Source organism: Zeus faber, assembly GCF_960531495.2.
Source record: "Zeus faber genome assembly, chromosome: 12".
Lineage (NCBI taxonomy): Eukaryota > Metazoa > Chordata > Actinopteri > Zeiformes > Zeidae > Zeus > Zeus faber.
Window position 1 is genome coordinate 2,613,964 of NC_137196.1, and position 26,451 is coordinate 2,640,414.

The window sequence follows — 26,451 nt, forward strand, 5'->3', positions numbered from 1 at the left end:
TTATCTGATTGCGCGTTAATGCGCAACTAACGTATTCTATACTGAATAATAGAAAGGAAAGAATCGCTTTGCCTTTCCAACATCACTTAGTTCAACGTTCAAAGTTCAAAGTGTTTTATTTGTCAAGTTTACAGTACAACACAAGGTCATTCAGGTCAATGAAATTCATGGGGCATGACAGGCAACAACTGCACAGTGGACATGAAAAGATAAAATAACGCAAATATAAGGAGGAAATAATAATAATTATTTTTTTTTAAATAAGAGTCCAATATAAAAATAGTAAGAGTCGATTGTTACAAATACGGGCAAGAGGGTGCAGTGTATGTACATATAATTGAAATAAGAAAAATAATCCTAGAACGGAAACTAAAAAATTGGAACATTGTAGCAGTTCCAACAGAAATAGGTCAGTCTGTTGCACAAGATATGGATATAAATATAAAGGGAAGGAGTGCCGGTGGATATGTACATGTAGTTGTTGTGATGTAAATTTAATTTACATGTGTTGCGCCCTTCATTAGTATTTTTGTCTGTTGTGGCGAGCAGAGAATTCCCTTTCCTGACAAGTACCGGGTACCTTTCTGGTACCAGGTGAGGGACATTCAGGCGTTGCAGCAACTCAATGGGGAAGCATAAAGTACAGAGAAATAAGAGGGGAATGTACACTCAATTCACAATATATACAAACAATAAGCAGTCCAACAGTAAAAACATAATATATTCTATATATTGTAGTTTTAATACTCCTATTACTACATAACATCATATAACACAGTCAATTAATTATATTATATAATTACAGAACCCAGAATCGTGATTGTGGCGCCTCCCCTTGCGGCTGCCTGCGCGAGCACCTTGTGTCGATTACGCACATTTTGGTATTTTTTTAGTATTTTTGGAGCTTATAGAGCTTATTGTGCGTAATCAACGGGTGTCATGACGTTTCACTGCATATATGTATGACCATATGTATATGTATGTGACAAATAATCTCTTGAACTTGAACTTGAACTTGAACTTGACTACAGATGTTGCAGGTTGAGAAGCCTGATGGCCTGAGGGTAACTACTTTGTAAGTCTGGTAGTCCGTGTCCGGATGCTCCGGTAACGTTTACCAGACGGCAGCAGCGTGAACAGTCCGTAGCATGTGTGTGTGCGTGCGTGCGTGGGTGTGCGTGTGTGTAAGATGTCCACCGGTGAGTGTACATGACTTATCCCCATTCATACTGGTGTAGAAGGTCGGTATTATGTTGCGGTGCCTCCAGGCAGCGCAAGGGGCCCCAAAGCCCCCCGAACTCCATAGCCCCGCGGACAACCCCCGGCGGGCCAGCAACACCCCCACGCCCACCCACGCCCCGCACAAGGGGGGGGGGGGGCCGCCCCACCTCAGCCGACCAGGCGCCCCGCCCAGCGTGAGTGCCAAGTGACCACACACGTAGCAGCAAGTGCCCAGTGCGGGGCACCTTGATGTTACACCCCCCCGCCCCCCCCCCCCAGCTATGCCGGCAGGCCGTCAGGTATACAAGCCCTCCGCCGCCCCCAGCACCCGGGGCACCCGGCGCAGAGAAGCACCGCCGCAGAAGCAAAAGGCCAACAGCCGCACCCCACACCCCAACCCACACCCCCAACGACAGGCAGTCCCCCCAGGGGCCCCAGAAGGGACCCCGCGGAGCTCTCCGCAGCCCCGCCAGGTCCCAGCACATCACAAGCCAAGCCACCAGGCACAAGCCGTCAGGACTCCAGCCAGGCCGGGAGGAGGGGCCCACCCGACCGCCCCCTGGCCAACCACGCCACCACACCGACCCGCCAGCGACCGGCCACCCCGGAAAACCCCAGTGCTCAATGTGTGCTGTTGGTAACTGCAGTTAAAATTGCGGGGCTGGGGCTGCGAGTCCTTCAGGCAAGTCGAACCCAACTCACTCGCACCCCTCCTGTCTCGCAGACCCTGGTTCGATGGAGTGCTGTTTGGAGTAGGATTGGTGTGCCAATGCGTGTGTGTTCGAAGCTAATGTGAGTGGGATTAAAATTTTGGGACGGACGAGAAGCATGCTTCGGCAGGAGCGTGACAGGCCCGCCGCATCCCCACCCACATAGCCTACATCCAGGATCCAGTTACAGAGGGAGGTGTTAAGACCCAGGATCCTGAGCTTGGGAACAAGCTTAGTGGGCACAATTGTGTTGAATGCTGAGCTGAAATCTACAAACAGCATCCTCACGTATGTGTTGCTCTTGTTCAGGTGGGAGAGGGTCGTGTGCACTGCCAGGGTGATGGCGTTGTCCGCTTAGCCATGCTTTACAGGATGATCCTTTTTCTGGATCACTGTATGGGCTCTGATGAGTCGTTCGCCTTTGTAACCGGATCGACTCAGGATTCCTGTGGGCTGTCGTTCCGGAACGTCGAGGAGAATCAGGGATCTTTCCGTATTGTCGGGTCCTGGAACGGCGAGGCGCGTAGGAGTTCACACTGAGAGTGCGCGCTCATCCCCAGCGGTGTAACTCCAATTATCCGGCGAGCTAGCGGTGCTGTTGCCAGACTCGAACCGCGCATAAAAGGAGTTCAGTTGGTTGGCTAGGGGGGCGTCCACACTCGTGGCTGGGGAGGAGCTGTATTTGTAGTTTGTTATTGTCCGCAGCCCCTCCCACAAGCGTCTTGTGTCCCCCCGCTCCATCTGTAGCTCCACGGTCTCTCTGTACGCCCATTTAGCGTCCCTCATCGATTGTACGACGCTTTTTACGACGCTTTTTACGACGGTCTTGTATCCATATTTCCGGATACAAGACCGTCGTTGTAAGTGGCCGTGCGAGCATCCAGAGCGCAGCGGATGGATTTATCAACCCACGGTTTCTGGTTTGGAAATATCCGAACTTTCACCATGGGAATGAGCCGAAAATTGGAGCCGAAAAGAGGAATTTAAAAACTGGTGGTTCTTCACCCGGGGTTTAAGGGAATGTAAATGGAAGAACGGCTTTCAAGCTAGGATGATTACCTGAGGGTCTCTGCGATGTGGCTGCTTCGCGGTTCGGAAAACGTGGTTTCAAAGAGAACAAAGAAAAGACAGCCTGCCACAGTGGCAGGTAAAGTAAAGTTCTTCAGGTAAATTTCATGGTCGCAAGAGAGAGCAAGTGGTCGTCGGTTTGGACTGTTTATTCCTTTAGTAGGGAGGTGGGACCGGAAATGACTTTCTTTGACAGCCATTGTTTGGCATCATTGTTGCGAGACTTTCTGTAGACCGGCCATGAAAAAGGAGTATTCCCCTTTCTTCGTGGTGCATTCGAGTTCATAGCAAGGGAAGTGTTCAGGAGACAAAGGTCAGAGATGGCTGTGTCTGCTATCTTGGCCAGTTCCAACTGTTAAATCGGTTTGATCTTCCAAGATCATTGTCTTACTGTGGGTGTCTTAGGGAGGGAAGCATATTCTCTCTCAAAGTCCAGACGGCCTCTCGTTACAACATACACATACAGCACTTGTACTACATATGCAGGTATTTTAAAATTCCAGGCACATTTTTTAGTATTTTTTCATATTTTCAAATTAATTTTCTCTATATCTCTGCAAACATAAGAGATAAGAAACAAAAAACGAGACTAGAAAAAATAAGTTGCACTGCTTTATTTCTTCCCCCCAAGGCAACGTACTGTAGCCAGTGGTGCAGGCTACAGTAGACAAACAAAAAAAAGTTCAAGTTTAAAGTTTAAATGTTTAGGACTATAAGGCAACTATAACGTGAGCTTCCTGTTTCCATGAGGGAATTTAATAGAAAAAAATGTCCAAACTTTACCTCTACATTGCAATGTACAACTAAAAATAATGTCATATAGAGTATGTTCTTTTTATGTTCTTTTTATGTTCTTTTTATGCGTCGTCTACAATGAAGTTCAACAAAAGTAGGACCTGAAATGTTCCCTTAAAAATGTTTTTCACCATCACGCAAATTCTAACAATGTGACGGTAGGAGGTTATGTGATTAAAATTTGATGCTCAAATTGAACGTTGAGCAGAATGTTGTAGAAATGTATTTTCATTGCATGGTGGTGCAGCGGGCAGTTTGTCAGAGAGACGGACGCTGGTTCCTGAAGCTTCTCCAGGCTGAGACGGACCGCATGGAGGGCTGGTGTCGGCAGATGGAGCTGGACCAACAGGAAAACGACCTGACGGATGACAGTATGTGTGTGTGTGTGTGTGTGTGTGTGTGTGTGTGTGTGTGTGTGTGTGTGTGTGTGTGTGTGTGTGTGTATGTGTGTATATATATATATATATATATATATATATATATATATATATATATATACATACTGTATATCTGCCACAACATTAAAACCACTGACAAGTGAAGTGAATAACATTGCTCATCTCATTCTAATGGCACCTGCCAAGGGGTGGGATATATTAGCGAGCACGTGAAGAGAAGTCCGATCGAGCATCTGTGGGATGTGCTGGAACAACAAGACCGATTCCATGGGGGCCCTACCTCTCAACATACAGGACTAAAATTATCTGCTGCGAACATCTTGGTGCCAGATACCACAGGACACCTTCAGAGGTCTTGTGGAGTCCATCCCTCGATGGGTCAGAGCTGTTTTGGTGGCATGAGGGGGACCTACACATTATTAGGCAGGTGGTTTTAATGTTGTGGCTGATTGGCGCGTTTATATATATCTATATATATATAGATATATATATATTTGGTATATATTTTTTTAATTTATTCATAAAAAAAGAAAAAAAAAAGAAGAAGAATATTAAAAAAAACACATGTCCTCTTTCTTGCAGTTCTGGGGAAGATGAGAAGTGCAGTTGGAAGTGCCCAGCTGCTCATGAGCCAGAAGTTCCAGCAGTTCAGAGAACTCTGCGAGGAGAACCTGGTGCGTTTTCGCCCCAAATCTCTTCTAAACCACATAAAAATGATTTTAAAAAAGTAGTACATTTCACATTCATTGAATCAATGAGAACTAGCAATTAACAATAAGTCAATTTTTTCAGCAGCAGCAAATAATCATCATCTTCGGTAAAGCATTCAATAAGAAAGCGACATCGGGAGTCACATCATTGGACATTTTGTTCTGAATTTTAAGAATACTAATGCTATCACTTCCATTGTAGTACCAGTGGTGGAAGAACTACTCAGAGCTTATACTTAAGTTAAAGTACATATACCCATACAAAATTACTGTAATAAAAGTGAAAGTACCATGTTGACGTTTCTACTTTAGTAAAAGTAGTATAGTATAAGTACTAGCTCTTAAATGTACTTAAAGTATTAAAAGTACTTGTCATATTGTGTATGAACAGTACAACTGTACTGTTGTTTTCTGCAGATGAGTGCTCAGCATATCCTGATTCTTGTTTTTGATGGATATGGATAAGTCCCAATTTAAAGAATGTATACAGATATAAATCTATATTTTCATAACTAATTGTATAAAAATGTGAATCCAGACTAGACCATTACTACTATGAGAACTACAATTATAAGTACCACTACAAACACAATTAATCATTAAACAGATGATTTTGGTAAATCAAGCTTTTGGTAGATTTGGTCAGCCTTCAATATGTACCAGTAACACGAACAGAGTCAAGCAGTTATCTACTGTAAGCTAGTGTTGTGGAAAATCAGACTTACTTTGGGTGAGGTGCTGAACTCATGGTCTGGGTTCTCTTAAAAATAACCTTGGTCTCAGAATACAATAATGCAAACAATTGTTTATCAAGATATATCTCCGATTTTTCACAGCGTACAACAAGGCAGTCTGCGAAAAGGTCTACATTTGATAGGTTATATAGACGGGGCTCCTCAGGTGGAAAAACAGTGGTGTGCGCCAATAAAGGGTGAGGAATTGTAGAATACATGTTTTAAAGGATAGGGTCTCTTTTTAGCAACCCAGACCTTGTGAAGATGTTGGTTGCCATCATATAAAACTGTTCATAGTGCAACCTCGCTGAATGCTTTACTATTGAGAAACATACTGCACTGCTACAGCTTCTCTCTGTGCTTAAATGTGGTCAATGTAGTAAACATTTAATCTTTAAAAACACGTTTTTGAAGCTTCATTTTCAAAAATGAGAAACTTGCAGAATGGTCAGCTTCTCAAGAGTAAACCATTCATAAAGGTTGTGATGTAACAGTTGTGATGTCAAAATGTCAGGATTGGAGATGGATGGATGCTACGTTCCCTCCTGCTGGCTTGGCTACAAATCAGGATTGTGGGAGGGGGACGCTAGTGGATGTCTGGCCTAGGGCACCAAAATGTTCTTGCGGTCATGGGATGTCTGTGCGGCTGCAGGGCTCATGGGTGGTCGCTAGGCCTTTTCCACTGCTTGGAGGCACTACAATATAATTCTGACCTCATACAGTCAGCCATAAGGGAACAGGGTGATGGGAGTGGCACAGGTGGTGCATGCAGTATATATATAAAATATGATGTAAGCATAATGAGGGAAGAAGTGTTTGGGAAAGAGTTAGTTGAATAAAGCTACTTTCACACATGCACTGCAACCCTGAAATTAACCAGACATTACCCGGAGGAGCTGTATGTGTGAACACAAATGTCAGAATCATTTGGACAGGACATTACCCAGAATTTACCCAGCCAGCACCCTGGTACAAAGTCTGCGTAAGGTCTGATTGAGTGTCTGATGTGTGAACAGAGCAGGTAATTGTCCCTAGCATTCACAGCGAGCGAGTGAGCATGTCGCGTGTTGATGACGTCTCTACCATGCACCAGTTACCTTTCTGCTTTCCATTATATTCCTATCCTCTCTTTCATTTATATTACGTCCCAATACATGGAGTATCAATCCCAAAAAGATAATTAGGTAGCCTCGTCCGCCATCTTTGGTGTGCTAAAACTCTGCAGTATCATTGCGTCATTGCATCACATCCAACCTCCTGCATGCTCTACACAGGCTCCGCCTCTCACCTAAATCACATTTGTCCAAATGGGTAATCTTCGGTGGTGAGCTACATGTGTGGGAGGGTAACTCCGGACAATGTCCTGACCTGATTATCTGGATGTTGTCTGGAGTGCATGTGTGAAATCAACTTAAGACAGACAAGTGTCTCATTTTGTCCATTTTGCCTTTTCCTTTTGTTGTGAGAAATAAATAAAGAAGAACCAGTTTTGTTTGGAACCTCCATTTTGCTTCCTTCTTTGTAACCTCACCCACACTACGGAAGACAACACTAGAAGCTATAAGCCTCTTGTGACATCACACGGCTAATAACTGATGGGATCCAACATTTTAATTTAAGGCCTTAATAATAGCAAGATTCAAGATTCAAAAGGGTATTTGTCACATAAATATACATATGGTCATACATATATACAGTGAAATGTCATGACACCCGGTGATTAAAAAACGTATCCTTTAAACACCCCTCACGTTCAATGTAAAAATGCCAGTCGAGTCAAAGATTTTTTTGAATTTAATGTCTTTGAATTTAAAGTCTGTTATTACACATATCTCAAGTGTCTCAACCAGAGTTATTGTTTTATTGCCAGGTGGTGTATGAAGGGACTACAATATGTCAGATAAATATATATTCCGGTCGTATGAATTTTCAAAGCTTACAGGTTCTATATACAGACACCGATCAGTCACAGCATTAAAACCACCTGCCTAATATTGTGTAGGTCCCCCTTGTACCGCCAAAACAGCTCTGACCGGTCGAGGCATGGACTCCATAAGACCTCTGAAGGTGTCCTGTGGTTTCTGGCACCAAGACAGTAGCAGCAGATCCTTTAAGTTATGAGGTGGGGCCCCCATGGATAGGACTTGTTCCAGCACATCCCACAGATGCTTGATCAGATTGAGATCTGAAGGCCAAGTCAACACCTTAAACTCTTTGTCATGATGTCTCATGATGGGTGCATGTTTTTGGTGGGGGTCCTTACTGACAGGAGGTCGAGGAAACCCCATGTGAGCATGGGGAGAACATGCAAACTCCACACAGAAAGGCTCCTATTTGGGAGATAACCCGCCGGAGCACGGTGCCAACAGCGCCCCAGGCGGGAATCGAACCCAGGACCTTCTTGCTGTGAGGCAGCAGTGCAACGCACTGCGCCACCGTGCCGCCACAGTGTGGCAAGACACATACTCTTGGAAGAAGCCACTTCCATCAGGGAATACCATTGCCATTAAGGGGTGTACTTCACGGGCAACAATGTTTCGGTAGGTAGGTGTCAAAATAACATCCACATGAATGCTAGGACCCAAGGTTTCCCAGCAGAATATTGCCTAGAGCATCACACTGCCTCCACCGGCTTGCCTTCTTTCCATAGTGCATCCTGGTGCCATCTCTCCCCCAGGTAAATGACACACGAGCTCCCAGCCATCCACATGATGGCAAAAGAAAACTAGATTAATCAGACCAGGCCACCTTCCATTCCTCCATCGTCCAGTTGTGACGCCCATGTGCCTATTGTAGGCACTTTTGGCAGTGGTGCATGGGCACCCTGACTGGTCTGCGGCTTCACAGCCCTGTACGCAGCAAGCTGCGATGCACTGTGTATTCTGACACATTTCTATCGTAGCCAGCATTAACTTTTTCGGTTACTTGTGCTACAGTATCTCTTCTGTGGGATCAGACCAGACGGCTTAGCCTTCGCTCACATGCTCATCAATGAGCTCATGGGTGCCCATGACCCCATTGCCAGTTCACTAGTTGTCCTTCCTTGGACCACTTTTTGTAGGTACTAACCACCTTATACCGGGCACACCACACAAGGCCGTTTTGGAGATACTCTGAACCAGTCGTCCAGCCATCTGATATATATATATATATATATATATATATATATATATATATATATTTATATATATATATATATATATATAAATATATATCCTACAGCTACACCTCTTTTAGAAAGTGCTCATCCTGCATGTGCGCTGCTCCAAGGCAAATTACCATGGATAATTCAGAGCTTTGTTTCCCAATAGGCTTCGATCTGACCAAATTTCCAAATGGCACACACACACAATGTCTTTTCGACTGCAGAAAAATAAGAAATCTTGGCCAGCCAGATCCTCCTGAAAATAAACAGTTGCTTTTGAGATAAATTGACCAGCCTAGAATTGTCAATATACTGCTACAGTATCTTTAAGAAAATAAGTCCTCAGTTATCTTTCTGGGAATTTCTCTCAAATAAAGTAACTTTTTAAAGTGAATAGCTGAGTTTTGATCTTCACTTTGAAACAAAATATGTTCATATTTTAAGAAAATATAAGTTGTGGTGACATAAATTTATCTTCTTGTTTTATGAGATCTCATTAAGTTTAATATCCCCCCCTCATATCAGCAAATAATTGATATATATTATATATAATTTACATATGTATATATAATATTTGTTTTACATTTTTTGAACTACATTTGACTTCTTGGTTTCTTCCCTTTTCCTCAGAACCCAAATGCTCATCCAAGGCCCGTGTCTTCAGACCTGGCAGGTTTCTGGGACATGCTGCAGCTCTCCATTGAGAACATCAGCCTCAAGTTCGATGAGCTGCACCAGCTTCGTGCCAACAACTGGAGGCCTCTCGACCTGCCAGAGAGAAAGGTATTTAAACACAGGCCAAGTGGTCTGTCCTTCAATGTTTACTTGGTAGTATTTTTAATTTTATTTTTTATTTTTTATTTTTTTTGTTTTTTTCAAAACGTAATAATAATGTAGCCCAGGTGACATTCGGTGGCCCAAGTCACATCAGATATGTGTCACATATGAGGGAAAACTTTTATTAATTTTCTCTAGCTGCAATTCTGATTGAACTAGTTTTATATGCATTTTTGATATCAATAAAAAACATTCTTGATATGCAACAATTCAACTCTTGATATCAAGAAAGGGCATTCTTGATCAACCAGAGATATGGACTTGAGTCATTGTGACTTGGACTCGAGTTGACTCGAGTCACTGTTTTGATGACTTGCAACTTGACTTGATAAAAAATAAATGACTTGGGTTATGGTTAGGGTTAGGGTTGGACTTGAAAGTTAAAAACTTGTGACTTGACTTGACTTGAGACATGATGACTCGAATTACTTGTTTGTGTATACTTTCATTCACCGAAACCTTGAATTAAAACACGATCCGCAAAAAAAAAGTTATTTTGGTTTGGCTCGATAGTCCCCCTCACCTTATGTTAGGCTCAGTAACAGATGGCCAAATGTTGTAGTAATCCATGAATGGTGCCATCGTGGAATTTTTGATTTCCCTATCAAACACAAGTTGTTGTTTATAAAGTTGTAAGTTGTAAACAAGGGACACTGTTTTTTTGTCATCCGTGTTAAGCTCTGTGCACCATGATTGGTCCGCGAAGTGCCACACTCCTCCATGTTTGTTTACATTCGCTCCCACAGGCAAATAACATAAAACACGGTGACCCCAAATGACACGTCACATATTGCCGCGAAACAGTTCTACTGCTGAATTGCGACATAGTGATAGAAACGGTATCAAAACCCGACAGAGCGATACTGTGTTCATGGGAAACTCGCAATAAAAATTTGTTTCAGAAGTGAGGATGCATTCACTGGAACTCAGAATTTTTATTTTTATTTAATATCATCTTTTAAATTTTTTTTTCAATCAAAAAGTTATTTGTGTGTTTATTTTTAGTTATTTGTTTGATTATAAGTTGAATGTTCTCAATAATAGAAAATTAAAATACACGTTTTTCAAATTGATTAAAAAATGTTGCACCTTTTGATAAGATATCGGCCAAAACATTGGTAATTGGTGGGCTAGGACTCTCCAAAATTGGGATTGGCATCGGACCCAAAAATCTGGCATCGGTCGGGCTCCAAAAAATATATATAGACGATACAATTTTTCTGTCGTCTTACGTTTTATGTTGTCATATTGCAGAGCCCTAATATAATAATAAAACATTAAAATGTTCAACGGTGTCAATGTTCACAGTACAAGTGTCAGTGTAACGTTACCCGGTATGCAAGCGCACGCTGGGCATTGTCATGATTGGGTGACTACTGTGTCAGTCAAGGTCCTTGCTACCTGATGTCTTTTTCAACCAGAAGCACTCGTTACCCTCCCACTGGTTACATATGCACAGTATGATCAGATCAGATCATCATGGCAGCCGCGACTGTGCCAAGAGTCATCACTTTCGGATGAAAACATTTAATTCAATAATTTTCATTCAATCAAATACATTTGTGCAAATCTGTTTATAACTTTTTGAGATATTCTGCGAGCAGGCAGACGGACTGAAAGGGGTGGAATGTAACAAAGTTTGATGTTTGGCTGTCAGTATTTCATTGTTTTAAAGTAATGGGGAGGGAAATAATTTCTTTCATTGAGATGAAATTAAGAAATTTAAGCTTTTATTGAGATATATATTTTTTTTTTATTACATTTATTCCACTGATTTTCAGTGTTTTTATCAGGTTAGATAGATTGGCAAATACTATCATGATTAGACAGGTACTAATTCTTTGTCTTTTCTTTTAATAAATGCCGGATACTGCAGGTAACGCTGCCCTATCATGGGGAAAAAAACTGACTTGACTAGGGACTTGACTTGACTTGACATAACCTGTGACTTGACTTGCCCAAGGAAAAATGACTTTGGACTTGTTTGGACTTACTGTACTTTTGACATGGATAACAGGGACTCGGTCACATGTCTGATATCAACATTACCAATTCTTGATACCAAAATGTTTTAATCACTTCCACTTTCAATGCAGAATCACTATTGTAATTGTATCAAGAATGTGTTTAATTAATTTCAAAATATATTATTGTTAATATCAACAATTCAACTTGTTGATACCAAATGTTTTATTGTTGACATGAACAATTCCCATTCTTGATTTCAACAATAGGAATTGTTGATATGAGAAATGTACTTCTTAAATTTAATAGCATCTTTTGATATCAAAACTTAAATATTGATATCATAAATAACCTCTCTTATATAACATTTGGAATTCTTTATATCAACAATACATATTCTTAATATCACAATTAAGATACTGCATTAAATGGGAAACAGTTTAAATTAGTTGATATCAAGAACTTTTGTTTTTGATATCTACTGTATGTGGTGTGGGGGTGGTGTGATTTAAGCAGCCACACCTGTCTAGTTAATTGGGCACATGATCACAGGTGGCTGTATGCCTGCTGCTTGTCAGAGCAATCAACAAGCACAGGTTAAATCACCCATCCCAACACACTCATGGGAGAAGCCCCTGTCATGACGTGTTGGAGGATTCTCCCTGCGTGATCGGTGAGGTTAATCTGCCAGCTACAGGAAAACAAACTGAGAGTATTAAAGATATTTATTCTGCAGAATAAAGAGAAAGATACAGATGTACTTCAAAACAGTGATCTGATCAGTCTGCACTTGCTTCTGCCGAAGATGGCTTTCTACCGATGAGAGGTAGTGTACCATTGGTCAGGTTGTCATTCACAGGACTAGCCCCCCAATCATATCCCCGGCTGTTTCTCTCATACAAGGATTCAACAGTCAAACTCTGGTCACAGATACAATCTTACTGTGCTATAAAACAAACCACAATGCTCTGTCAAGCCCCCTGGGGTTATCCTTATCTCCACACAAGGTTGAGTGAAGATGGAACGTGATCTGGTCTTCACAATACAATATGGCATTATCTGAAAGAACAGTGTCTCTTCATATGAGCTCTAAGAGACTAATAAAGACAAGGCAATGTTTTAAAAGCTACGTAACATACAAAAAAGCTATTGTCTTATATAAAACATGTGAAACATCATTCAATGAATTGGATGATTGGAACAATACCTCAGGGAAAATGCAATAATTCTAAATTGTCATACAATTGAGGCAAAGGGATCTGAAAATGACATATAAATTGAATATAATACAATTATCCTACAGTGATATCCCAAGAGTTCTATCTCATTGGAATCAACTGGGAAAACAAACTAATAAAAACTCATAACCAGAGATACCTAAACATAAAAATGAAAAAAACCCACCCCAGACAGAATCCAAGGGCATCTCCACCCCAAATTGTCCAAAACTCTCTTCCCACATTTAACTAGAGAAGAGTAAAAGACCACTATGGGTTTATCAACACTATATTATGACAACGCACTGGAAAAAACCCAAGTGGCACCGAAGGAGAAAATCTTGTGTGAAGCCATTCTCCAATTCTAACTAGAAACAAAAAAGTCATGAATCTGGTTATGGAATAAATGAACATGGTGAGATTCCACAACTACATAATGCTATGCAGATTAAACAATGGTTATCACTTAATAATGATAACAAAATTCATTGTGTGAGCATAATGACTAACACATCCTATAAGTAAGGATAAACATAATAAGACAACCATCTTCACATCTGAACATCTCCATGTCTCAACATCTCCGTCATCATCATAAATTGGTTTCCAATCTTCTAGTGCAGTCAACATTTAACCATGGGTGGACTACGTTAGTGACAGAATGTTCATTTCTCACTTGGGGCTCTTCTTCTGGATATATTGTGAGAGTGGGTTGGGGTAGCGGCTGTTATTTAAGTCCCGCTGTGGAACGGTGTTCCAGGGTTGGGTGATCAACAGGATGATGGCGATGAGAAAGATGATCACACAGATGTGACCAATCTTTTCCTGTTGACGGGGCCACATCCTTTTCAAATACAGGTTTTTGCCACTGTAATGGCAAATCTTCTTTGTGGAGACACAGGTTACCAGCACTTAACTCTATTGGGATTGTGATCTCAGTTCACCTCTGATGATTCTCTGCCGTTGTCATTTATCTGGTCCTCTGGAAAGTTGGGGACTTTCTTGCAATGAGATGCGTGTACCCACGTTGGTCGTTCTGCCACCTTGTCTGCTGCTGCGGTGGTGAGGAGGATCTGGAACGGTCCCAGGAATCTGACAGAGCTCCAGGTTTTCCTCCAGAATCACAGATCACCAACCAGTCACTTGGTCGGGTAGTGGTCCTTCAAGTGGGACGGGTAGGGCTGCTTTGACCAGGGCACATAGACTTAAACACTTGGGTGAGAGACACATTATGCCAACATTGTTTGGTCTAGGTCCACGATTGTAAAATGGGGAATGTGGAATAATTCTGTTATTCCCTAACAGTTACTGTATGTTGAAATAGCCAACTACAGTCAAAATATATCAAAATATCAAAATAATAAATAAATAATATCAAAATAAATGCATGCACCCTAGTGTAACACAATGATATTATCACAATGTCCAATATCTAGGTGATAATGTCAATAAAATATCATTTAGGCTACAAATTAACTGCATAATAAATCATGTAGGGTTCTCAAATTTTCCCAGAATGCATTTCTCGAATGTTGAACCTGTCATAATCCTGTCTACACAATCCATTAATTAATTAAAATCAAAAAGGTCTCCTCATGCTCCCTTGGACTGGGTTTGGCTCCTCGGGGCCAGGCGTGGGGGGTTCTCCGCAGCCTGTTGGTCTTCTGTGGCTGCAAGGCAGGGTGCTTACGGCTCTCCTGCAGCCGCAAGGTGTCTACGCGGCTGTGGAGCTCGGGGAGGGCTTTGGGGCCCTTTCCGCTGCTTGGAGGCGCCACGACATAATACTGACCTTATAGACCAGACCCAATTGGGATAAGACTAAGACACACACACACACACACACACACACACACACACACACACACACACACACACACACACACACACACGGTTGTATTCCTCTCCTCCCTCATTTACTGCCATAACTATGACAGGAAGAGGCCACATGCCCAATTGTTGTTCCAGTTTTCCTGGATCTGATTATAACTGTTTTTCAATAAATGTTGTCCAGTGTTTATGTTTTTGTGTAAATGTTGTTTGGTTCTATGTTTAATTGTCTCACCCGTGGTGAATCTCCCCCTCTTGGAGTAGTGATCAGTTTTTTATAGACCCAAACATGATAAATAGTTCTCCCGGTGTTGGTGGTGTTTCTGTATAACCAAAAACGGTGCTCTTGTCATCCTATAGGTCATCCACAGGACATCCACAGGAGTTATTGCAGCAGTTCCTAATGATTTAAGAATTAATTAAGAGTTGCATTGCAGGTTGAGAACTTGAACTCCACTTGCAGTATGCAGACAGCACAGGTAAAAATCGTAAAAAAAAGTTACGTTGAAAAGTGATGAATACTAACTGGACAATCTGATCATAACTGGTTTATGTGATGTAATTCAAGCGTGTACCTAACAGACAGACCTAAGACCTAATCACATTGATCTCCTGGTCAGCACTTCATTCTGGGACAGTCCGGTCACACCTTGTGATCGTCCTTGCATTCCCATGATCACTAATGGCAGGAATGAAATTCAGTCGAGCTTACCTTCATTGGGATTACATTAAGAAAAACATGTCAAATGTCACTAAACAATATTTTAACTATGACAAGATGTCAGCTTGAAAGCAAGGTGTCATCATGAGGTGTTTGAAAGGGAGCCTTGGAACAGAATGCAGAAAACTTGCGGTAGAAACACCTCTTCCTGCATTGTTCTGAGCACAACATAATGTTTGATTGATTCTCTAACTATCCGTGTTTTTTTTTTTTTTTTATAAATGGTACTTACCATATGTGACGCACCACAGATTTTAGGTACTTTTTCTCAAATTTGACTTTTTGACGACGAGGGTGCGGCAAACCGTGTTTCTGAGATTATCACCCTCAAGGTTTCCCCCACACTTGGCTTTATTCAGCCAGCTCCCTGAATGCAAATGGTTTGGAGGACCAACAGAGCCACATGGCTACTTGACACCCTGCTGAATGGGGACTTGACACCCTGCTGAATGATGCAATCTCTGCATTGTTCTTCTAAAAGCTTTTATTAAATAGTAAGAATATACATGTTTCATGAAAGTGGAATTGTTTCGGAGTTTAAAAGTGCGTACAACACAAGAAAATGTACAGTCTGTCAATAATATTAGTCTTTGTATATAAACCTTGGTGTGTCATTATACATACAAATGTGTGCTTGCCAAATATCTTCACATTTCTTGGAGTTATTTTGTGGGCCAACCCCAACCCTACCCCAGCTACACTCCGAGAGCCTGTTGGGGGCCCTCTTTATTTTCTTTTCACTCCTGGCTGCATTTGCAGGTAAACTTGAGAATCTTATCCATTGCTACTTGTTAATAATCTGCATCACTAACCTCAACGGACTTTATCAGGTCATCGACTTCTTCCATTGTAACAACAGCGGGTGTGTCATTGGTATCCTCTGGTCATTCTTGAAATTATTGTATTTCATCGTCACATTCAGGTTGAATTCCGCTGTTTGAAATGTTCTCCAAGTCCGGGATGATATCAGATTCAGCATCGTTGACGTTCTCGGCGTCGCTGTCAAAGTACTGACTATCATCGCGGAAAATGAAGTCCAGTATGCGCTGCTTACACTGACTTGGATGTATCGCACTGGTCAGATCAAGGTCCGGAAAATGATTTAGAGCACAGGTGTCAAAACTACAGCTTGCGGGCCAATTGCGGCCCGTGGTCTATTTTTAATTGGCCACAGCATATTTTTAAAATATAATGGAATATGGCCCACACATGAAACTTGCACTTGACTGTATTGTACTTCTTAGTTTTAACACTAGGTGGAGCTACTGTCTTGAACACACAGTTGTGAGGGGAATCGAAGACTTGTTAGCTAACTTAAAACATCAAGTGTCAGATAAAGCTTGTGCTTTTGATTTTTACTCAGTTGCATGTGATGACAGCACAGATGCCACAGACAATGCACAGCTGTTAATTTTTTTGCAGTGTTGACGATAACTTTTGTATTACGGAGAAGCTGCTTGATCTTAGGAGTCTAAAGCGCACAACAACGGATAAGGACATTTTTGAAGCTGTGTCTGATGCAATTGACGAGATGGGACTTAAATAGGTCAAGTCAAGTGGGGTTACAACGCATGAGGCTCCAGCAATGACAGGCGAGCGCCAAGGAATGGCCTCCATGGTGTGTGCCAAGATACAAGAGAGTGGGGGTGAGGCTGTTAAAATACACTGTATCATCCACCAAGAACCCCTCTGTGCCAAGACAGACCAGCTTGGCGATGTGATGAACACTGTTGTGAAAACTGTCATCATAATTCGAGCACAAGGGCTCTACCACAGAGAATTTCAAGCTTGCCCATCTGATGTCGATGCTGAATACGGGGACCTACTCTCTCATTCTGATGTGCACTGGCTAAGTCGTGGCACCTGGCTGCAGTGGTTTAATTCCCTAAGATTTGAAATCGACCAGTTTTTGAAAGAGAGGGACCGACCTGGCTTTTTTAGCTGATCTTATCATCTTAACACACTGAATGAGAGCCTACAAGGCAAAGACCAGCTTATTCCACAACTTTATGCACACATTAATGCACACGTATTCTGTGTGAAGCTCGGTTTCTTTGAGATACAACTATGCAACTTCAATGTCACACACTTCCCCAAGCTGTCATCAACAAGCTGGCTCAACATACATATGTGAGAAAACATTTTCTCTGTTTACTGAACAAACGCAGTTTGAAAACCAAAATGACCGACAGCCATCTCTGTGATGTCCTTCGCATCTCAACCACCAAACTTTCTCCTGACATGCCAGCCATCCTTCAGTCCAAAGCGCAGCATCACTGCTCCCACTGAGTGCAATGCTGTTCCCATTATAGATGAGTGAAAAATATATTACATAGTATTCATGTGTTAATAAGCCCAATTACTAAATTAATTCTGTCAATTAAAGTTGAAATAAAATAACAAATAACAAATTTGCATAAAAAGCATGCAATATACCTATCCCCTTTTTTTCCACGCCTTTATACAGGGCTGTGAAGGGGAATCACCATCCTGACTGAGAAGCAATCTGAGGCTGCTGTTTTCAGAATGTGCTGCCAACCATTTTTGTAACAAAATAAATGAAAACTCATTAATGGAAAGCTGTGATGTAGGCTGTTTTTATTCTTTAAGCATATTCAATTATCAAACATAATTTTACCTACATTTCATTGATTTTGCTGACTTCAATACACTAGTGGTGAGGCGATTAACTTCACCTCCTGTGAGTGGCCCAGCCCTTCGCATATTTTTTTTGTATGTACGTTTATACAAAAAACAAATGACAGCCAGATGGACAAAATGAAAACCCTCCTAATAGTTGTACTTGTGTGTCTAAATCATCTTAGTTGAACTTCAAGAGCTTCAGTAGCAAGATCTGGGCGGGGCGAAGCCACAACGGCTATCGCTGCCAAGCAGTCATGTGAATCTCCATAAGAGGGAGGAAGAGATGTTGGAGTACGAGCAGTGCACCACCTCAAAGTGACATGAGTGAAGTGAAAGTTGTACATGTTGATGATGGAGAGGTGTTGCCGGAGAGAAACTAAGCCGATTTGCTCTGTGGCAAGATAAAGGCTACAGCATGTAATCAACCCAATTACCCCGGCAACCAGTTTCTGAGCATAGTATGCAACAAGACGTAATTCATCTCCATAACAACACAACTAACATAATCCCATCCCCCTCATCCACAGTTAAAATAATCCAGCAAACCCAACATGAGCAGGTGCAAAAGCTTGTTTGAAAGCAACAAAAACGTTCTCCTGTCTAATGACTGGAACGGCCAATAACAATAACTACAACAGCCCAGAAAGGCCATGCCAGGATGCGACCCTGAGAAAAAAGGAAAAAGATAATAAAATAAATGTCATGATTGAAATAGTCAATGTTGTTTTGTTCTGGCTGGAGTTATAAGGGGGGAAAAATAAACTATGTGACCATCTTGTTCTAAGTATTTTAGGAAGTTCTGGCCCTCCACAACAAAAGCAGATCAATATACCATCGACATTAAAAATGTGCTGCCATTAATTAACTCAAAATCAGCCAAAATATATGTTTAATGTGGCAGAAAAATCATTACCGGAGGCTCCATTTAATATATATATTAAATGTTGGCCAAACTGGATCTCAGTGTAAAGTCTTCAGAGTTTACACCGAGACAATACAATACTTTTGTATATAAAAATAAAAAAAGTGCAATCCCTGATGTGCAACGTGTCAAGGTATGTGCAATACACTTAGTACTCTGGTTCCTATTTATGGTGTTTTGGGTTTTTGTTATAGTTCAAGATTCAAGATTTTTATTTGTCACATACATATACGTACTTCCATACATATATGCAGTGAAATGTAATGCAACGCACCCGGTGATAGCACACAAGAAGTCCTAGGAAAAAGTACAAAAATAAAATAAAATAAAAAGTAGAAAATTCCTTTCTAATAGACCGACTAACTGACTCCTAAAACGTAATACAGTAAGTGGAATACTTATAGAATAAGATAAAAAATATATAGAATAAAATACAATAAAAAATAAATTGAAATAAAATGGAATAGGTTGAAGGAATATGGCTATGTATATACAGATATGTGCATTTAAAGTGGCATGTGAATTAAAGTGGCATGTGAATGTGAATAGTATGAGGTAGTGTTTGGGATAATACAGCACAGTATACAACAGTACGGCGCAGCAATACGGCATCACGAACAACCCTGAACAGTGACACAGTATGCGGTACAGTATGCTACATACAGTACAGTAGGTAGTGGAGCCTAGTGCATGGCTCAGTTAGGACCCCTGGTGAGGTCAGCATTGACAGTTCTGATGGCTTGAGGGAAGAAACTCCGTCTCAGTCTCTCTGTTCTCGCTGCGTGACTGCGGAGGCGCTTGCCTGACCGCAGCAGCTGAAACAGTCCGTTGTTGGGGTGATGATCCTTCATGATCCTACGGGCTCTGCTACTACACCTCCTGGTGTATAACTCCTGCAAGGGGGGGAGGGTAGTTCCAGTGGTACGTTCAGCTGAACGCACCACCCTCTGCAGGGCCCGCCTGTCCTGGGCAGTACAGTTCCCAAACCAGGCAGTGATGTTGCCTGTCAGGATGCTCTCCACTGCTCCAGAGTAGAAGGACTTGAGGATCCTCACCGAGACCCGGAATTTCCTCAGCTGCCTGAGGTGGTAGAGACGCTGCCTCGCCTTTCTCACCAGAGTGTCTGTATGAACAGTCCATGTTAAGTCCTCTGTGATGTGGACTCCCAGATATCTGAAGCTGCTCACCCTATCGACAGAAGTCCCATTAATCCACAAGGGCGCGTGCGTCCTCGATTGTGATCCACGCCTAAAGTTCACAATCAGCTCCTTGGTTTTGCTGACGTTCAGGTGGAGGCTGTTGTCCTGGCACCAGAGTGACAGGTCAGCCACCTCCTCGCGGTAGGCCTTCTCATCGCAGTCGGTGATCAGGCCCACGACCACGGTGTCGTCAGCAAACTTGATGATGGTGTTGGAGCTGGACCTGGCCACACAGTCATGTGTGTACAGGGAGTACAGTAGGGGGCTGAGGACGCAGCCCTGGGGGGGGATCCTGTATTCAGGGTGAGGGAGCTTGACATGTTCTTCCCCACCTTGACCACCTGGGGGCGGCCTGTGAGGAAGTCCAGGATCCAGGTGCACAGAGGAGCATTCAATCCTAGCTCCAACAACTTGACAGCCAGTCTGGTAGGGACTATGGTGTTGAAAGCTGAACTATAATCAATGAACAGCATTCTCACATAGGCCCCCTTCTGGCCATCCAGGTGCGTGAGCGTGGTGTGCAGTACCTGAGAGACCGCGTCATCCGTGGATCTGTTCTGCCGGTACGCGAACTGCAACGGGTCCAAGGTGCGGGGGAGGGAGGCGCAGATTTAATCCTTAATCAGCCTCTCGAAACACTTCATGACCACCGAGGTGAGGGCCACCGGACGGTAGTCATTCAGGCAGGTTGGAGAGGTGATCTTCGGGACAGGAACGACGGTGGACCTTGATAGGCTCTATTGAGCCTATTAAATAATCATATTTGTAAATTAGATAAAGACAGATAACAATTTACAAGGACCTTTGAATGCTGGACATGTTATGGCCTTACTCAATTAGAGCAATTCTCTGATCAATTCTGTTGTGAATCCTTCAGGTCTTCCCAATCAGACAGTCACACTGGTCAAAAGTGACACTGCAGCCCAGCGGATTCTTGTTCAGATGTTTAAAAGCGGCAGAAATAACACTGAATAGACAGGTTGGTTAATATCCAGCAATACACAACATTTGTTTCACAAGATATTTCTAAATTAAAATAAACAACGCCAAAATTAAAAGCCATTGAAACAAACCACATATTTCACATTTATTTTAGTGTTTAAATGTTTAGTCAGTAAACGTACACATTCCATTACCTCTCTAGTGTACAAAACAATCATCCCTCTTTGTTAACCTACTTGTGAAGTTTTATGCTGTAAAAAAATTAAACTGTTCGATTATACTTAAACAATTACCAGCCTGACAGAAAAAGTAACCGGTAAGCATTTGAACACACAAACACTTCTGTTAGGTAGTGGAGGGGGAACCCAAATGCAAATGGGCATGGCAGCTCCAGAAGGCGACCAGGGGGCTAGGCCGGACCTCTGCAGAGGTGGTGACAGGCACTGGTGTCGTGAAGGCGGGGGGGCGGCGTTGTGCAGGGCGGAGGCGGCGGGAACTGGCTGGACCCTGGGGGAGGCAGCCGGTTCCCCCAGAAGGGAAACTGCTCAGGATCCCCAGGAAGGAAGGCAGGAAGGAACCAGGCAGGAACCAGGCCTGGGGGTTCGGCCAAGGCCCGGCTCATAAACCCACATCTGATATCCGGGAGTTGGGGCGGAGGGCGAGCAGTCCTGGCTGCCTGGAGGGGACCTTCAGGCCAGGAAGCCTGCTGGCAACCAGCAGGTCTAGAGGGGTCAATCTCTAACAGGGCTAGAGATCAACCCCGGGTGAGGAATGACATGAATGCCATAATATCCGGGTCTGCTGGGTTCATGGCTGGTCTGTTAAGTTGCGGTCAAGAGGAGGAACCCAAATGCAGGACACACAGTGTTCGGAGTATATACAGGAGGTTTATCGAGAAGACAAAGGGAATCGGGAACAGGCAAAAGACAGGGGTAATCAGGAAAGACAGGGACTCACAACTAGGCAGGGAATCCAGAACTACAGGAGCCAGCAGAGAATCAGGAGCCAATAGTTCAGGGCACACACCTAGGGAAACATGCAGGGCCATGGCGCAAGAGACAGGACATGCCACAAAACCAACAGAGTGAATGGGACCAGGTTAAATACAAGAGGAGTGACGAGGAAGGTGGGGACAGGTGGTGCGATTACTGACTGGACACAGGTTTGCAGTGACAGGGACATGAAGTGACACCAGACACAGAGAGAGGGAGCCAGAGAGGGACAGAGGGACCTAGAGGCAGACAGCGGGAGCTAGAGAGGGCTAGAGGGAGACAGAGATAGACAGGATCAAGGCAGCCAGGTAGATAGCATACCCCACGCTGTTAAAATCCCTCCAAACTCTTTTCATCCATACATGTTCCAGAGTGATCTATTGGCCAGGTGGTCACACGCCCCAGACACCAATTAGATCACCCAGGATTCATGTGAAGATTATCACTGCAAATACAGTTCACAAAACCCAACGGAAGTGTAACAATTTGGTACAACAGAGTGGAGAAAGCCGATTTCTCCTTGGACTCTCGTTGACTGTTCGGTAGTCTACACAGAACCGGACCGACCTCTCAGGCTTACCTACCAGCACGATTGGGCTACACCAGTCACTTGTAGAGTCCTCTATCACCCCCATGTCCAGCATGGCCTCTAATTCAGCCTGCATGATTTTGTGTTTATGCTCAAGCAGGCGATACGGCCGAGAGCGTACTTTTATCCCCCAGGTCATCGCAACGTCATGGTGTATGAGGGATGTGCAGCCTGGCAGGGGGGAGAAGATGTCAGAGAACCGATGCTGTAACACTGCCATGTCTGTGCTCTGACCCAGCGAGAGATGGTTACTGGACAAGGCCGGGGTTGGATCGGTCGCTTTTGGAACCTCTAGCTCAACCTCATCTCCCTCGATCACCGTGGTGGAGACGCATAGACCCTCTCCCTCCACTTCTTCAGAAGGTGAAGGGGATCAATCTGAGTTGCCCCTCCCCTGTCTGACCGCTCAACCTCATAATCATAATCTAACCCAACCCGCCATGTGACCACAAGGGGTCCTTGCCACTTTGCGAGTAATTTAGAGCTGGATGTAGGGAGCAACATTTTGTCTCCCAGTGCAACTTCCCTGAGTCGAGCCCGAGTCGAGCCCCGAATCATGTAGCCGATGTCCTTCGGAATCCTGACTCGGTAGCACTGCGGGAGATGGGAGAATCAGGGAATAATAATAATAATACTAATACTGACACTAATACTGGGCAGTGGCACTGCCTCGGGGTATCGGGTTTCATAATCCACTAGGACTAACTCAAAATGATAGCATTGCGATCTAACGTCCCAACGAGGTCCATACTGAGTCTTTCAAACGGTGCCTCGACTAGAGAGAGGGGCCTCAACAGTGCATTTCCTGTAACTGCAGGGTTGACTAACTGGCACGCCACTTATTCACATCTGCCCAAATTCGAATTGCAGCTGGACTCATTTTTGTGATGCAATTAGCCATGCCCACCTAAAGATTGGACATTGCCCGCAAACTTGAACGTGACGCCACAGGGGGGAGACAGTGGCAAATAGAAGTATGCAGAGAGATGTTCAGAGTGTGTTTTTATTTTAGAGTTAGATTTATTTCCGTTCGTTTCCTACTTGTATGAAACAAGCTTTGTATTTGTATTTTGGGATTTTGCACATCGTCTGCCTGCTACTGCGCTGTGGCCGATGATGTCTCACACCAGTCATGTCACCAGCCAAGATTTTTTTTATGTACACGCAAGCTTAAAACATCTAGATTTTTCCTATATTTTTGCCCATGCTGCCTGTAAAAAAGTTTTTATGATTATTATTATCATTTATTTTTTAAATCATCTTCTTCATAAGCCCCCAAATTGTAAATCCATAAGAAAATGTAACCCGATAGTTGCTCTTTTCAACGCTTTTGACTTGCTGACTTCCTTTTGACAATTGCTTCAGAAGCTCTATTTGTCACCTTTTTTTCCTTTCTTTTTGTCGTCTCTGTCGACAGTGAGAGCCGCTTTTGCATCAGCCCACGCATCAAACAAGCATCCCAATCATCACCAAAACGGGGCCCTGACTACCATAGAAACCATCATGACATCACTATGCATCCGTGTGTCGCCCATCAGTCAATGATTTACCTTCTGCCGCCTGCTGCTGCCACCGCTTTTCTGTACCTCATTCTTCCTTCATAGTTAATCAGGAGTTTGCCACAGCATTGTGGATGTGTGGATGTGTGTCCCCTCTCCAGCTGTCTACATGGCTCATGAAACACACATTTATAAAACACGGACAATAAAATATGTCACTAAGCACCACTTTGTCTATTCTACACGCACACCAAAAATGTACGAAGGGATTTAATTCTTACTGCAGAATCGTTCGGTTTTCAGAAAAGAACACTGCAAATAAAAAAAAAAAAAATGTCAACAAGCCAGCAAAGCTTATAGTTTCATGAGTCAATGTGTTCCACCAAAACTCGTCATGAAAGCATTGTACACATTGTAAGTTTAAAGGCGCAATCCATAACATTGGACAATTGGCAACAATTTGAGACTGCTAAAGGAACCCATACAAATTACACCAACATTGCCAATTGTGACTGCTCCTCCTCTATACCTCTTCAGCCTGGATTATGCTTCTGTAAAGATACACACAAGGGTCGCCGTGGACTTACACAGCGGTGTTACGGGTAACTGTTGTTTGCAGAAGCTCACACCTCCAAAAATCTCAACAAAAAATTTGGTTGGTTGAATTGTCCAACTTCATATCAGGAGGCGTGTTCGAAACGGAAAATAAAACATAAATAGATAGAAGCGCGACTTTGCAGATGAGGTTCCAAAGTGGATTTCTCTTTACATCTGCATATTTTTAAATTTCAAAGACAGTTGGAAAAAAAAATGATATCTTCTGTTTTCTGTTCATTGCGGTTCACTCAGTACCACTGACACTGCCCCCTGGTGGACATGTTAAGGTTATACAGAAAATCCGTACAAGTGTTAGAGCCATCACAGCAACAAAGCCATGAGAACATCTCTGAACGACGCCCATGCACATTTGCTCACGTGCAGACAGAGAAGGACGATCCAGCCTTTGGGCTTCATAGCAACACTGCTCGTTTGGTCGTGAAATTTTTATCCACTTTTGAACATCTACAATGAAATAAGCTGCATAGTTTGTTGGGTGGGAATTCAATAGAGATCGACGGGTCTTGGGGTGAGGCGTATTTTTTCCTCCACGCAGAGTCAGCCTGCTTTGAGAGCTTGTAATCCCAGTGACCATAAAATTAACAGTGGACTGATTGGCACTTGAGAACCCCCTGCCGATATATTACTTGATGTACCTTTCATTTTTAATTATTCTTTGTTGACATTGAATTTATTTTTTTTGCAGTGCAGTTTTAACAGGCAACATGAATGAATACATCAATTCATACAACAACCAACCTAACCTCTATTTCCTGAAACTCTTTCACTCCCTCCCTCCCTTCCTCCCTCTTTCCCGACAAAGCAGGAGAGGCGGCTCCCGCCCCCCGTGCCAAAGAAGCCCCCTAAGGGCTCCCACCCCAACCACCCTCCCCTGGCCAGAGACCACTCCCTGGAGAGCTCCGAGAAACAGCGGCAGGGGGCACGAAAGCGTCTGATGGCGGCTAAGCGAGCGGCGTCCGTCCGACAGAACTCGGCCACTGAGAGCGCCGACAGCATTGAGATCTACATCCCAGAAGCCCAGACCAGGTTATGAGGAATAAAGGGATCTGCCCTGCAGGGTTTGCCACCGAACATGGCAAGGCCACATGGCTATGGGAAACAGGACGGGAATCTCCCATTCACACACACACACACACACACACACACACACACACACATACACATACACATACACATACACATGCACACACACACACGCACACACACACACACACACACACACACACACATACACATACACATACACATACACATGCACACACACACACACACACAGAAAGTCCCTCCACACAGAAGTATTTTGGGTCGTAGCGCCATATAAACAACAACTATTTGGATAAACAGGGTTTTGAAAAGGAAAAGAAAATTGTCCATTCCTTAATATGAATGGAGTGTTTATATATTCACAACCTAACCACCTTTCTAAATTTTCTTCTCTTTTCTTATCTTCTTCTGAAATTCCGTGGCCATCCATGTGATCCCCGAACAACAGGGTACATTGAAAAGAAATATGCAATAGTAACTGGAGACGGCGGCCATCATTACAGTTTTTCTCCAACTGAACACACCATGGAAAGTATGGCAAGTGGTGTTGATCTCTGTTGCTGTAGACTTCCAGAGTGGCCCACATTCCGTAGATGGAGACGCGTTATGGAGATGATGAAAATGTACTTTAAAGTGGTCATCTGTAACAAAAAAT

At 43.1% G+C, this 26,451-nt stretch overlaps 1 protein-coding gene across 1 annotated transcript in view; it reads left to right on the forward strand.

Annotated features, from left to right (window-relative positions):
• dlgap1a (discs, large homolog-associated protein 1a) overlaps positions 1-25,785 on the forward strand; it is a gene marked incomplete at both ends in the record, with an annotated part of 66,423 nt that extends 40,638 nt beyond the window's left edge. Inside the window, 4 exons of the mRNA XM_080010344.1 lie at positions 4,042-4,165; positions 4,775-4,866; positions 9,412-9,564; positions 25,558-25,785. Of these exons, the coding sequence (XP_079866470.1) occupies positions 4,042-4,165; positions 4,775-4,866; positions 9,412-9,564; positions 25,558-25,785 (597 nt within the window). The remainder of the gene's footprint in view (positions 1-4,041; positions 4,166-4,774; positions 4,867-9,411; positions 9,565-25,557) is intronic.
• Positions 25,786-26,451: the final 666 nt, after the last annotated feature.